The sequence below is a fragment of the Lutra lutra genome, chromosome 3 (assembly GCF_902655055.1).
Source record: "Lutra lutra chromosome 3, mLutLut1.2, whole genome shotgun sequence".
Lineage (NCBI taxonomy): Eukaryota > Metazoa > Chordata > Mammalia > Carnivora > Mustelidae > Lutra > Lutra lutra.
The window spans coordinates 787,792-801,826 of record NC_062280.1 but is presented as its reverse complement, the minus strand read 5'-3'; the positions used below and the strand labels follow the sequence as shown (position 1 = coordinate 801,826).

General features: G+C 36.1%; 1 protein-coding gene across 9 annotated transcripts in view; it reads left to right on the top strand.

The window, feature by feature from the left end:
- The window catches only part of TFPI (tissue factor pathway inhibitor), a 90,269-nt gene that overhangs the window by 55,442 nt on the left and 20,792 nt on the right, over positions 1-14,035 (top strand). For all 9 annotated transcript variants that reach the window (XM_047721370.1, XM_047721375.1, XM_047721374.1 and 6 more), the window contains 3 exons: positions 1,772-1,969; positions 9,341-9,379; positions 13,344-13,520. In XM_047721370.1, the coding sequence (XP_047577326.1) occupies positions 1,772-1,969; positions 9,341-9,379; positions 13,344-13,520 (414 nt within the window). The remainder of the gene's footprint in view (positions 1-1,771; positions 1,970-9,340; positions 9,380-13,343; positions 13,521-14,035) is intronic.

Here is a 14,035-nt window from a genome sequence, read left to right as displayed (position 1 = left end):
GTCATAATAAATCTCTGCTTTATGTTATTCTACCTGATCAAATTTGGGACCTGAAAATTTACTGTTCTGTCATTTCTGTCAGCTCAATTTATTTCAATTGAAAAAATTGTCAATTCAGTTATCCAAGAAATCAAAATGATGATTTGGCATTTTATAAATTAAACTTTGATTTTTGTTTTTTAAGTTTAAAAGCTGGGTGAGTGGTTGAGACAAAATTCACATGTTCATAAATTATTACTGTGAAATGAATAATAATGAATAATAATAAATTACGTATGGAAAGCTATATTTTTAACCCTTCTAAGATTTCAGGGCTTACTTATCATTTTATGACCCATATAGAAATTAACAAAAAATTCCAATTATTTTATCATAAAGAGTTCTAACACTACCGAAATATGGCTCACACTTGACATTAACTCGATGTAGATCATTAAGGTAACAAAAGCTGGAGGGTAGAAGATACTTAATAAAATTATCTAATCCAACTTTTATGATATCTATATCTTCTCTTTCAAAAAATTCACAGAAGTTTTAAAACTATAGGATATTCAAAATTGATTTCCTTCTAGGCGGTTATATATTCACAAACTCGTTCTTTTATTTAATTCTTTTAAAATGTTTCATGTATTTTAAAATGATGACATCCATTCATATTTTTTCGAAGTGAATTTATAGTGCATTAAACTCCTTTGGGAGATACCCAGACTTCATCATTTTATTTTAGCAGTGTACTGCTGCCCTCTAAAGGGCAAATTGGCTGAGGTCATTTTAAGGCTTCACCGTCCCTCAGAAGTGATCCTTGTGAACACTGGAAGTCTTAGAAAATATATTATAGACAATACTCAAGAAGTATAAATAATATTATTTTGTTTTTATTATTCTGATAGTACCAACCACAATTTTCAGTATCTATCTTACTGATAGATTCTATAAGCAAATGCAACTTACTTAAAATTAGTCCTATATTAATATTATTAGACTCTATAAAACTTAAAATTTTAAATTGAGTTTTCTGTATACCCAAGTCCTTTCCCAAGATATGAAATTCCTCTGTGACTAAAATAAGTGGTTGGATATTGAGGGAAAAAAATTCTAACTCAAGATCAAAAAAATTGCCTCATTCTATTTTAAAACATAGACAGTATTAAGTTTTTTCAACATTGTTAAAAACTAACCATGGTAAGTAAAAGAATGGACCATGATATATATGTATTTGTAATACTAAACACCAACATTTTCATAATTTGGGAACGGCTTAATACAGTGTGATAATACAATATATGTGTGTGTATATATCTACATGAACATGTGTATACTGCTGCTTTTACAAAGTTGTTTGTGTGCAAAAAATGACACAATTGTGGATTAGGGAGAGCAAATCAGAGAGATACCCATTAATGTGTACCCCTAAAAACTGCTGAGCTTAAAAAGATGTCTCTACTCACCTGCAATGTCAACACAATGGTGACCTTACGATGACTACGCATTTCTATGCTGGTTGACTGTGTACATTTAAACCAAATCCCTAACACTAGTCTAGAAAATTATTCTACTGTTAAAGTTTAATTGTTGATAAAATTTTTTCATTTGGCATCTTTATAAATGTTATTTACCTTTTTGATAATTTTAAATAACTTGTCCTGGTTTCTTCAGTCTGTGTTGTTTCTGTTGTACTTTTTAAGAAAAATCAGGACAGATGGAAAAGGAAATAAAATACATTATCACTGCGTGGATGAAAGGTTCTGTATCTTTTATTTTTACCTTGTAGATGTCGAGTTGCCGCCACTGAAACTTCTACATTCATTTTGTGCTTTGAAACCGGATAATGGCCCATGCAGAGCCATGATTAAGCAATTTTTTTTCAACATCCACACTCAGCAGTGTGAGGAATTTATGTATGGGGGATGTGAAGGAAATCAGAATCGATTTGCAACTCTGGAGGACTGCGAAGAAAAATGTACAGAAGGTAGGTTTCTGGAGACAGTTATCATCCAGGAGCCTCGAGCTCCTTTAACTTTTAAAAAAAGTTTAGGGTTGGGGCACCTGGGTGGCTCAGTGGGTTAAGCCGCTGCCTTCGGCTCGGGTCATGATCTCAGGATCCTGGGATCGAGCCCCGCATTGGGCTCTCTGCTTGGCGGGCAGCCTGCTTCCTCCTCTCTCTCTCTCTGCCTGTCTCTCTGCCTACTTGTGGTCTCTCTCTGTCAAATAGATAAATGAAGTCTTTAAAAAAAAAAAAGTTTAGGGTTATCGGATCTAATTATAGATTTGATAATTTTAGGAAAAAAAATTAGAACTATTTGAACATTCCAAGGAATATTTTTTTCACATTTTTGGCATTCATGTTCAACTACTGCTTTTCATTTTCCATATCCATTATTACAAATTATATTAAGCCTCATTTGTCATCCTATATTTTTCTCCATAACAAAGAAAGAAGAAAAACCTTTAAGTTCACTGATTTTATATCTGCAGTGAATTGGGTATAATTCTGCCTCCTGGGCAGCTGTGAGTTGTCAGGAAGGAAATTGTTAGTCACATTGACTTAGTCTTCCCTTCATCAGCACAGTGACCCGATAGCTACCCTCGGTCAAAGCCGCTCTGAGCCTTCCAGTAGCTACTCACTAGAAAATTCTAAACACCATCAGAGAGCAGAAATATATAGATGTTTCATATACATATGAGAAAATTAAGTCATTCTCTACCTAAAGAGAATGGAAGAGTGTGGAAAAGAAAATATGAACCTTTCTGGCCCATGTAGACTTTACGAAGCCCAACTTTTCATATTTTTACTCTTCAAAGTATATCATATTATATTATTTTTGAAAGTATATCATATATATTATATTTTTTTCAAAGTATATCATATTACATTGCTGGTAAGCTTTATGGAACACTTTTATTTTGCTTTAATCCTACTAAAACATTTCCCCCTGAATTTTACAAACTATAATATGGTTTTATCTCATCTCACTGAGATAAATTCCAGATAATTGCTGGCCAAAGTTTGGAATGCTTTTATGTCTGTTTCATTCTTCTGAATTGTGAGCTACTTACGGGATAGAAGAATCCGCATTGTCTTTATCTCCGCAGCGTCTCACCCAAGTGTCCCCAGAGCGCGCTGTTAGAGCTAGGTGAATTAAATGGTAGCTCTATGGAGAGGGCGTCTTCAGTAACTCGAGGTGTCTTGCATTTTGCAAAACAGACAGTTCTGCGTTCTCACTTGGGTGACGCTTTCCCAAGCAGCTCTTACAAAATAGCCTTGGCTTCATGATGCTCCTGGCATGTGGGAAAATCTCACTGTGGTGAAAAGAGAGAACGTCTCCCGTGTGTGACTCCGTGAGGTTCTAGAGCCGACAGAGAAGGGTCGATGTGAATGCATTTCTTCGCCCTTGAGCACTTCCTTCCTTCCTTCTCCTTAATACAAGTGCGGAAATGTTACTAACACAGATCAAGCGTTCGGGGCTCTTCTGTGGGGCCTCTGGTTTTGGTGATCCCCTGGTCATTTTCCATTCACTGGGCCTTGTTCTCGTCCGTGCTGGGCCAAGCGTCCGTCCGTGCGGGCTGACCAGCAGGTTCAGCACCTCGGCTAGAGGCCCGTTCGCCTCATTCTTTCTGATTCTCATCTTTCCCTTTAGCAGCCTGAACGTTTTCGTCAACTGGCCTCTTTCCCGTAATGCACACCTGTTTCTTTTATTTCACCATGGTATAAAAGTTACCCTTTTCTTTAGAATTTGATCAAATATAATTATTTGGCCTTTCAGTGACCACCTTGCCTATGGTATCTTCTACAACGTCATTCCTACCTACCACATAGAGACGAGGCTCTGGCTTCCATCTCCTTATTACATCTTCTGGAGCCGCTCGCTGCTTGAATGAGGGCTGTTTCGTGTAGTAAACCACTGTGAGGACGGAACTAGCAGATAGAGAAGGGACTGCCAGGCTTTAGAAAACCACCTAAAGAGAAAATCCTATCTTCAGCTAAATGGAGTAGCTGAAACTGAACTTTCTCTCCTGATATGAATGACTAGAAAAATTGGACAAAATATATGAAGCAACTGCTGGCAGGCATGGCTCAAAAGGGAGTGCAGGACTGTGACCTCCGAGAGAAGGGAACCACGTGAGGAGAGTCCAGGCCCCCCAGCTTTCTGCATGAAGGCACTTCTGAACCACAGCCACGGGAGGGGAACCCAAGCCCAGGACGGTGGTCTCCCTGGTAGGGAATATGGAGATGGGACATTAGGAGACTGAGGTCACTGGGTTTGGGGGCATAATAAGTGGGAGAGAATGGACATATGTAGAGAAGAAGCTAAAAAGTCAGAACAAGAGTCCCTTTGAGTTTGTCACTGAACAACAAAATGCATTTGGTGAAATTCCCTAAGTTTGAGAAAATAATTACAGGGATTTGTAAATGGAACACCCCAGAGCACCCCCATGACTGAGAGAAAACCCACTTATATATATGACAAATTTTAGGAACTGGCAGACGATTTTAGAAATCTCATTGGATAAAAGGACAGTGTAAATATTTACACACACACACATACTGGCAATGAACAAATAGAAAATTAGACAAAATTTAAAAAAAAACAGTTCAATTTAAAATAATGGAACATAAAATTCTTTTTTTTTTAAAGATTTAATTTATTTATTTGACAGAGATCACAAGTAGGCAGAGAGGCAGGCAGAGAGAGGAGAAAGCAGGCTTCCCGCTGAGCAGAGAGCCCGATGCGGGGCTCGATCCCAGGACCCTGAGACCATGACCTGAGCCGAAGGCAGAGGCTTAACCCACGAGCCACCCAGGCGCCCAGGAACATAAAATTCTTAGTGATGGATTTAAATTAAAAAGTGCATAACATTTACAATGAAATCTATGAAACATTGTTAAAAAGCCATTGGAAACAAAGAAGACTTCAGTGAACACAGATATAAAACGATGGATTGAAAGACTCACTTTAGTTGAGATGTAAATTCTCCACAAATGGACCTGGAAATTTTATCCTATGCCAATCAAATTCCAGCACGTTTTTGTTTCTATATTAATTAGTCAACTCTGAAATTGATACATAATACAAAGGACCTAGGATGGCTAAAATAATTCTGAATAAAAGAGCAAATTTGGAGGACTCTATCTGATTTCCATTTTCTAAAAAAGACTTTGTTTATCTTAGAAAGGGAGGGAGAGGGAGGAGAGAAAGAACCTCAAGCAGACTCTGCGCTGAGCTCAGAGCCAGTGTCGGCCTCGATCTCACACCCCTGAGACAGTGACCTGAGCCCAAACCGAGAGTCAGATACTAACAGTCTGAGCCACTCAGGGGCTCCAGACTTTATCTGATTTCAAGAGTTATAGCACAGCTGCCAAAATTGAGCAGAATGATGTGAGTAAAAGGACAGACAGAAATCAATGGAATAGAATGATCCAGAAAGAGACAACACCATCAGAGTTAACTGACTTTCAATGAGGATGGACACATTATGTTATGAATAGAATAACAGTTTAATAAAAAGTAATAAATGAGATAAATGCTCATTTTGTTTCAATCCTGAATGTTGTTACTCTCTGAAGCTCAGTTTCTTCCTGGGCACATTGAGGATGTGATGCTCACACAGACCAAAGTCATTAATGCTATGTATCCTAATATTTATATCGCTTATTCATGGGAAAGATCCTTTCAAGCAAATAATGTGACTGTAGGCTTGAAAGCACTTAAAAACATTAGAAAATAATGACGTCAGCATGTTGTCCTTTTATCCTGCCATGCCTGTTAATGTCTCTACCTGCTAAATTATACATTTTTTCATTATGCTCATAGTAGTTTAAATTTTTGTGCACATGTAAAGCACACTGCTTAGTTACTGCGATAAGGTATAAATATTATGGAAGCAGCCAGTGAAATCTCTCAAAAGTGGCCCTCTTTATGCTGAGAACCTAATTATTTTACAGTTAACCAAGATCAATGTGATTATTTTGAGAAATTTTTTGGTTGTTTTTTATTTAATATGTGTTAATTACTTTTAATTAGTTAACATTCTGTTGACAGAATGTTATTCAGTGTTTCATTATAGAAATTCATATCACTTTTTTTTTTTTTTTTTTTTTAAGACAGAGAGAGAGTATGTGTGACCAAGCGGGAGAGGAGGGGCAGAGGGAGAGGGAGAGACAGTCCCAAGCAGGCTCTATGCCCACCAGGAGCCCGACAAGGGGCTCCGTCTCAGGAGCCTGAGATCACAACCTTAGCCAAAATCAAGAGTTGGATGTTTAACTGATTGAGCCCCCCAGGCGCCCCCCAAATTCATATGCCACTTTAAGTGTTTTTCCTAGGTAAAGGGCAGATGGGATAAGTATAGGAAACATAAAATCAAAATATTTATATTTTATATTAAGGCTTGAAAGCTGAAGTTTTGTATTATTTGGGAAGACCAGTGAGAACTCTATCTCGTAAACTGCCGTGTTTGAGAATAAAAGCAAGCCACGTATCTCAGAGAATAGGAACTATGACGGTGTTTAGTTTGCCGTGTAAGCACAGCTCTCCTTTTGCACTTAAAGTTGTTTTATTAATTTTTTCCAAATATGTATAATTTTTGGTGTATTTTCCTATCTAATAATAGAAACATGAAATTAAGGTTAATAATTTTTTTAAAAGAAAAGTTAAGTTTATAATATGGCTTCAAGTACATGGCTTTTAAAATGATTATCTTTCGGGTCAGTCGCTTTCTTCCTATAGCCTAAACCATATTATCTTTGATTGTTAATTTCGGAAAAATAGCTGTAATGTAGCGTGGGTAATTAGAGAATTAGATGTAAAGATCAAATTATCAAATTCTCATTCAGTTTTCTAGCCAGTCAGCCTCTACGGCGTGGCAAAAAGTGTGTTTAGTTTCACAGGACTTCATCGACTCCGGACACAGGCACAAAGGCTCTCGGAAGTACGCGGCTTACACTGCCTGCTGTTTTACGGGCTGGACCAGTTGTGACTTGTGGCTTTTCGTGGGGGGTTTAGATGGGAATTTTCCCCACAGGGAATTAAAGAGCATATTAACATTCCTCCTTTTTCTTTAACTTTATTATTTAACGTTTTGTTTGGAACCATGAAGACCTATTCAGTCACAATGAGAATCTTCTGACCCTACAGTCCTTTTCCCACCCACTTAGAATAGTTTCTAGGCTGACTTCAACAAATAAGGATCATTAAAAGTTAGTCTTAAAAAAAAAAAAGTTAGTCTTAAGCTCTTACCCTTTGGTCCCCAATATAAGAGAAAAAGATGAAGAAAGAATAGGGGGTAAGTAAAATTACTAAAATGTGTTATGTAATTACCAATTAATTTGTTAGATATTAATTATATTATAACCATAGTAAGATATTTAAAATGTGAATTCACATATGTTATGCTCTAAATAAATCTAGGAAAAGATAATTTGGATAATTTGCTGTAAAACTTATCTATTTCTTCAGACTGGCATAACATTAATTAAATAAAGCTGGTTGGCATAAATATCAATTAAATAGGGTATCCATGTTATTTTCAGAATCTTAAAGATAATCACTGGTATCACAAATATATTTCTTTTTTTTTTTGCTTTTTTTTTCTTTTTTTTTTTTTTAAAGATTTTATTTATTTATTTGACAGAGAGAAATCACAAGTAGGCAGAGAGGCAGGCAGAGAGAGAGGAGGAAGCAGGCTCCCTGCTGAGCAGAAAGCCCGATGTGGGGCTCGAACCTAGGACCTGGGATCATGACCTGAGCCGAAGGCAGCGGCTTAACCCACTGAGCCACCCAGGCGCCCTCACAAATATATTTCAATTCCAGCATGCCAATACAAAAATTTGAGTTAGTTCACATGTACGCCAGCTAAATTAATCCAGCTTGGAATGGAATCAGAAAACAAGTTATCTCTTTAAATATTGCATGAACACTGAAATCAAGCATTTCTCTGTTCCTATCCAATGGCTACTGTCAATAGGCAAAACAGTAAAAATGATTATTTAGCACTCTAGTCTGATGTAATATTTATCTGTATATATTTTTTCTTTGCCCTCGTAAATTAAAACTGTAACAAGTTAATTGTGCATTAAAATATTTCAATATAAGCTAATTATGACAATTCACTATCTAACGGAAACACATTGACAGTTGGTTATTTACAATGAGAAAGACCCTGAGGTTTCCTTGATATCTAAAATACTGTATATATGTGCTTTTTTAAAGACTATTTAATAAAGCATAGGAAAATTTTAAAAAGAGGCCTTATTACCTTCTCTTTCAAAGATGTTTTATTCTGCAAAGAATAACCTAACTTGTTGATTTTTAAAAAAAGATTTTATTTATTTATTTGGCAGACAGAGACCATAAGCAGGCAGAGAGAGAGGGGGAAGCAGGCTCCCCACTGAGCAGAGAGCCTAGCCTGATGCTGGGCTCGATCCCAGGACCCTGAGACCATGACCTGAGCTGAAGGCAGAGGCTTTAACCCACTGAGCCACCCAGGCGCCCCCTAACTGTTGATTTTTGGCTGAAAGGGCATATACACCAACTTACCCCCCCAGCCCTATCTCTCTGGCTACACAACTAATTGTGAACTGCCTTGCCCAGAGCTTTTCTCTGCAAAACAAATGATTGTACAACAAACATCGCTCAGCCTTCCTAACGTCCACTTGAGCAAATTAAAACTTCACGTACTGTACTGCTTTGCATTTCATTACTATTCATTTAAATTAGAACGTAGAATCTATACTTGAAGACAGTGGGTCAAAGACAAGCAGCATTCTAGTCCTGAGTGGAGTAATTCCATTAATTCTTTGCGGTTAAACTGAAAAATATGTCACAGATATTTTTTGCTTCATTTCTCTTCCGTACTTAGAAATCATAATAAAACTTGTGATCGGGTTGAAGCAATGCAGCGGGAAAGGAATCAGGAAAGGAGACGATTCTGGTTTCTTCTTCCCCTACTGCCACTTCTCTGTAGAAACGATCTGTTCTGATATGCCAAGTGCGCTGCTGGAATTACTTTCATATTTCACATTACCTTAATGATTTTCAGTCATGGATCTTTTGAATAGCAGTTGTAGTTCACCACGAATTCTTACTTTTGTCAGTGTGTTAGAAACTTTCGACCCTGGTTTTAAGACATTATTATGTTAAAATGTAGATAGCCTCATATTTATAAAAATTAAAATTATTTAATCTTTAGAGAAAATAAGAAATTTAAGCTACTTGTTGACATTTTGTGTAAGAATAATTTTAATGGCAATAAATATATCATCCTAGTTTGTTAAATTGAAATTTATATATAACTTATTTATATATATTGTTGTAACTGATGCACATACTGTTTTTTCTTACAGTTTATCCAAAGACTAGGACACAGATAAAATTAGAAAAAGGTAAACATTCATTTATATGCTAATTAGAATTTATGTAAGACACTTAGAAATTCGATTCTTAGCTGTTTTTGCTATGGAGTTCATCATAAATCCATATGATCTTTGAAATTGTGCTTTATTTTGTATCGATATAATGAAACATTTAGAACAGCCTACATGGTATTTGGCAGGGAAGTCTTCGGACACTGTCTTGTCCTCTCCTTCTGACGCAGCATGGTATTTAGTCTCAGATCGGCCAAATCCCACAGCCATGCACATGGTGTTTTCCCATCTCCTGAGCAGTAACTTAGATGCCACTAACCTCACTCTAGTTCTCAGATCCTAGTCCCTTGATAATCTCAGTGCCGTGTGTCTTCCGCGAGTTACACCCAGTAGTTCCCCGAGCTGGTCCACGTCTCCGAGCCGTCCCAGTCGGTTCACAGCAGTGAATGTAGACGCGGCAGTAAACAGTTGCTCTCACCATTATACACTGTGTGTGCACACTTTTACCTTGTGATTTAAATTATTTATTGGTTTTAAATTTAGATTTATATTAAATAATTTTCTGATTAAAGTGTTATATTAGCACATGAAAAAGTATCAGTAGATTAAGAAATACATTCCTTTTAGTAAAGGTCTAGAAACTGACTTGGTCCAACTACCATTTATGTCATTTTCTTTTGAATGAGAAGAACGGAACAAAGAGATCAAATTATTTAACTTAAGAAAGGAGTCACAAAATTCAAAGTACATTTTAATTTTTCTGAGTTCGATTAAAATGTGTGAGAAAAAGTTGAAAGGTTTTGAGGCTGATAAACTTAAGACTTACTAGACTTTGGAATCAAAATTTATAAAATAAATTCAGTGGCAAGGTTTGTACAAACACTATCAGTGGATGTATTTATTTATAAATTTTAAAATAACTTTCTATAAATATTGAATTAATCTTTACAGAAATGTTCCATGTCCCAATTAAATGAAATTGGTTATCTGTGGTATCAAAGAATGCAGGATATTTACAAATAGCGGGTTTCATCCACCAAGTAAAAGATGATATCTTTGTGAAAAGAAATACCAACATTTAAATGTTACGGTATTTTTTAAAAGTGAAATTAAGAAAAAAAATGTATGCAGATAAAACTAATTATAAAATTATGCTATTTAATGTATATGTAATGATTTGGAATTCAATCATTCTTTTTCTTCTACTAATTCAATTAATTTATATTTTTCCAAAAATGCAGTATTTTATTTTTACCAAAGTTATTGGCTCCACACAGTCAAAAATTGACAGCATATAAAACATAAACGTATATATTATAAAGCGCAGTATAAATTAGTAGGTGTGAGGAAGACCTCTATGGTAGGCAAAGGGGCACACTTCTGCTACCAACTAGAAGAATCACTTCTGCCATTGGAACTCCTCTTTCCCTGACTATAAAATGAGCACATTAAGGGAAATAGAGCCCTTTTACCTTTAACACGTTCTAAATCAACATTTTTAGGAGCTTTGTCAGATTGGCATTAACTTGATTAAGACAAAAAATATAACGTTTCCTTAGATACAAGGTAAGAATGCTCTCTGTTCCATGTAGATGTATGGATTTCTTAATCATCCTAGAATAGCGGTGGCATTGAAGAGCAAAACAAGGTGTCCTCAATTTCGTTCATGACCTGCTCGGTTCGTCACATTGCTTTGCTCAGGAGATCACCATGCTTCCAGAATCCCCAGCCTAGAGTTCGACTTCAGCATTTGTAGGAGACGTGACAGAAAGCAGGAGACCCCAGGATGGAGATTGCTGTGTCAGAGCAAGAGAAAGATCAAGAGGCAACTTGAATGAACACATTTGTCAGAGTCAGGGAGGTGGGCCGGGAAGTCGCTGGGCTTAGCAGGTGGCCACAGGGCCGTAAGGTACATGTGTAATTAGTGTCCCAGTTAGGAGCTCCTCTTCTCTCATTCTTCACTGATATTATATAAGGATATGAGAGAATAAAGACCTCGAATGAGGCCTCTAAGCATCCCCACTTCAGTCGAACTTCGTGATGGGCTTCTCAGTGTCAACACTGGGACAGTTACAGGACGGCCTCTTCGAAATAGTTTGGTTTAGGACAATTGTCAAGTGTGCAGCCCCAAACAGAACTTAATAGTAAAACTTAATGTGGCCAGTGGAAGTTTGTTTCTCGCTAAAAATCTGTATTCTGTGTTTTAACCGAGACTCAGCCTAGAGCAAGGATTGTGTTTCAGATTTAGTACAAGTGCAACTTTACCTGGGAAATATGGGGCATGAATTTCCTGATTTGTAACCTTATTTTAAGCGGTAGGCCCAAGTAGAATTATTTTACAAGTGTACAATTTCAAGTTCGTCTTAAAATAAATTTATGTCATTAGAATGGGGCCTCATAAATAATAGCAACTTCCAATTTCTTAATTATACTTCTCAGCATAATTTCCTATTGTTTTGTATTCTTTATACGCAATGTATTTTACCTACTCCTTTTTGTTAAACATAGAATTCTTATAATCTCTGTTAGGATGATTTAAAATTTCCTATGAAGTACATACTAAGGCCAAGACAAATAAAAATGATAGCAACTGAATGTATCTTTTCCTCAGTCTCTTGTAAAAAAAGTATTAAAAAAATTTAAAGAATTAGTTTTTAAAAAAAAAAAGAATTAGTTTTTTTCCTTGTCCCATAAATTACACTTAACCACAAATGGCCAATATGGTGATAATAGTAACATTCACCTTGAGAAACAAGAGGCAATAAACAATAAACAAAATAACTTTAAACTGGAAATTTGAGAAGGTATAGAAGATAGATATTTTATACTACATGAAGATAAGATGTTTATTTAATAAAACAATGCTCTCCTAGGAGATCAGCCTTCCTGAAGGTTTGCAATTACTGCAGAAATCATTATTAAATATATGCTTTTTATAGTAAAACCCTCCTGAGTGTTGCTTCCTTGAGATAGAACAAGTTGCTTTAAAATGTAAAAGGACACGACAGTTCGTTTTTGCCACTCTGATAATATAGTTGCAGGGAAAAAGTGGGGAGATGGGGGCCTCGCCCAATTCAAGCTCCGTATATCTTGCAATCACCATTTTGAAAATAAGTTTAATTCCCCTCTTTACAGAGTGTGCATGTAGACAAGGCTTGTAATGTAGATCACAGTGGCACAGCTTCTGTGACAGCTGTGTTTAATCTGGTTTGGACCACTATCAAAGAATGGGCATTAGATTTTTTTCAAAAGCCTCTCCAATCCCTGAACATGTATTTCCTTTCTGCCTTTGCACTGTTGGAGTCACTCCAACGCTGGGAAGAAGAAAAACAGGAGACACAGAGGCAGAGGATGTCATGCCTCACTTAATACAGACTCTGGTATAAGAATTCAGGAACTTCTAAGAATAGCCATGAAAGCTTCCATAAGCCTCAAAGCTCCTACTCCAATATTTTTAAAAATTGAAACCATTGTAATGAAGCAACACATTATACTTCTTTCCCTAATGAGAGTCTACACCTGAAAAATATGAAATATTCCGAGATCTTTCCTAAATGTCAATGCATGTAGGCCTAAAAAAAAATTGAACCAAAATTTTGCCATGATATTTTGTAATATTATGAATTTTTGAATATTTCTTCCAAACCAAGGGTAAAATAACAATATCTTTTACTCTTTCAACTCATGAAATAGTTGATAGTTGGTGCCCTACTAATTTATGTTGAGAAATTGAGAACTTGAAATTTCAGTAGCAACAATGTGTGCAATAGATGCATCTTCCTTATTTTAAACGTCCCAGCAGACGTAGTGGACAATTTTAATATTGTGCGGCTGTGGATAAAGTTTCATTTTTACCTCGTACCTTTAATTTTTCATGTTTACTCTTTAAATAACTTCAACTTAGTTGTTTTGTACATTCACCCAGCATAATTCAATTATTCACAAAAAAGCATTTGCTTTCTGACATTTTGGTAATTTCCAGGAAAGCCAGATTACTGCTTTTTGGATAAAGACGGTGGACTCTGTCGAGGTTATTTGAGTAGGTATTTTTATAACAATGAGACAAAGAAATGCGAAGAATTCAAGTATGGCGGGTGCCTCGGCAATCAGAACAACTTCATGTCACTGGAACAATGCAAGAGCACCTGTGAGGACTTAGGTAAGTCGCCCCCGTCTCATTTTACACCATTTACAGGCATTCTTTCAAGAATGACGGATCTTAAAGGATGTTCAAGCTTACTTAGATTTTCGCTTCAGTCGCGCAGATGAAGATACATTACCACCCACTAAATCTGGTAAAAAAAATTAGTCACTGTGTTAACTTTAAAAAAAAGGAACAGAAAAGTAAGAAATGTATAGAGGAACTTATTTCCATAGATTTATTTTAAGTTACATCATTTTTGTTTCCTGAGAATATTGTAGTACAATGTAAGCATAAGAATAGGACTGCTGAAATCCCTTAGATTTATAATAGTTTGAAGACAAGTCGCTCTTCGGAACCTACCACCTAAATCAATCAGTTTTACCTGAGCATGAAATTTATTAAAGGATTGCCTTAGACTTTGACTGTTACTTTTCCTAACCAAGAACTACAAAGTTACTCACAGAAATGTGATCTTATTCAATGATATGGGTAAATATGAAAATTTACTGTTCACTAATTTAACATAGCAA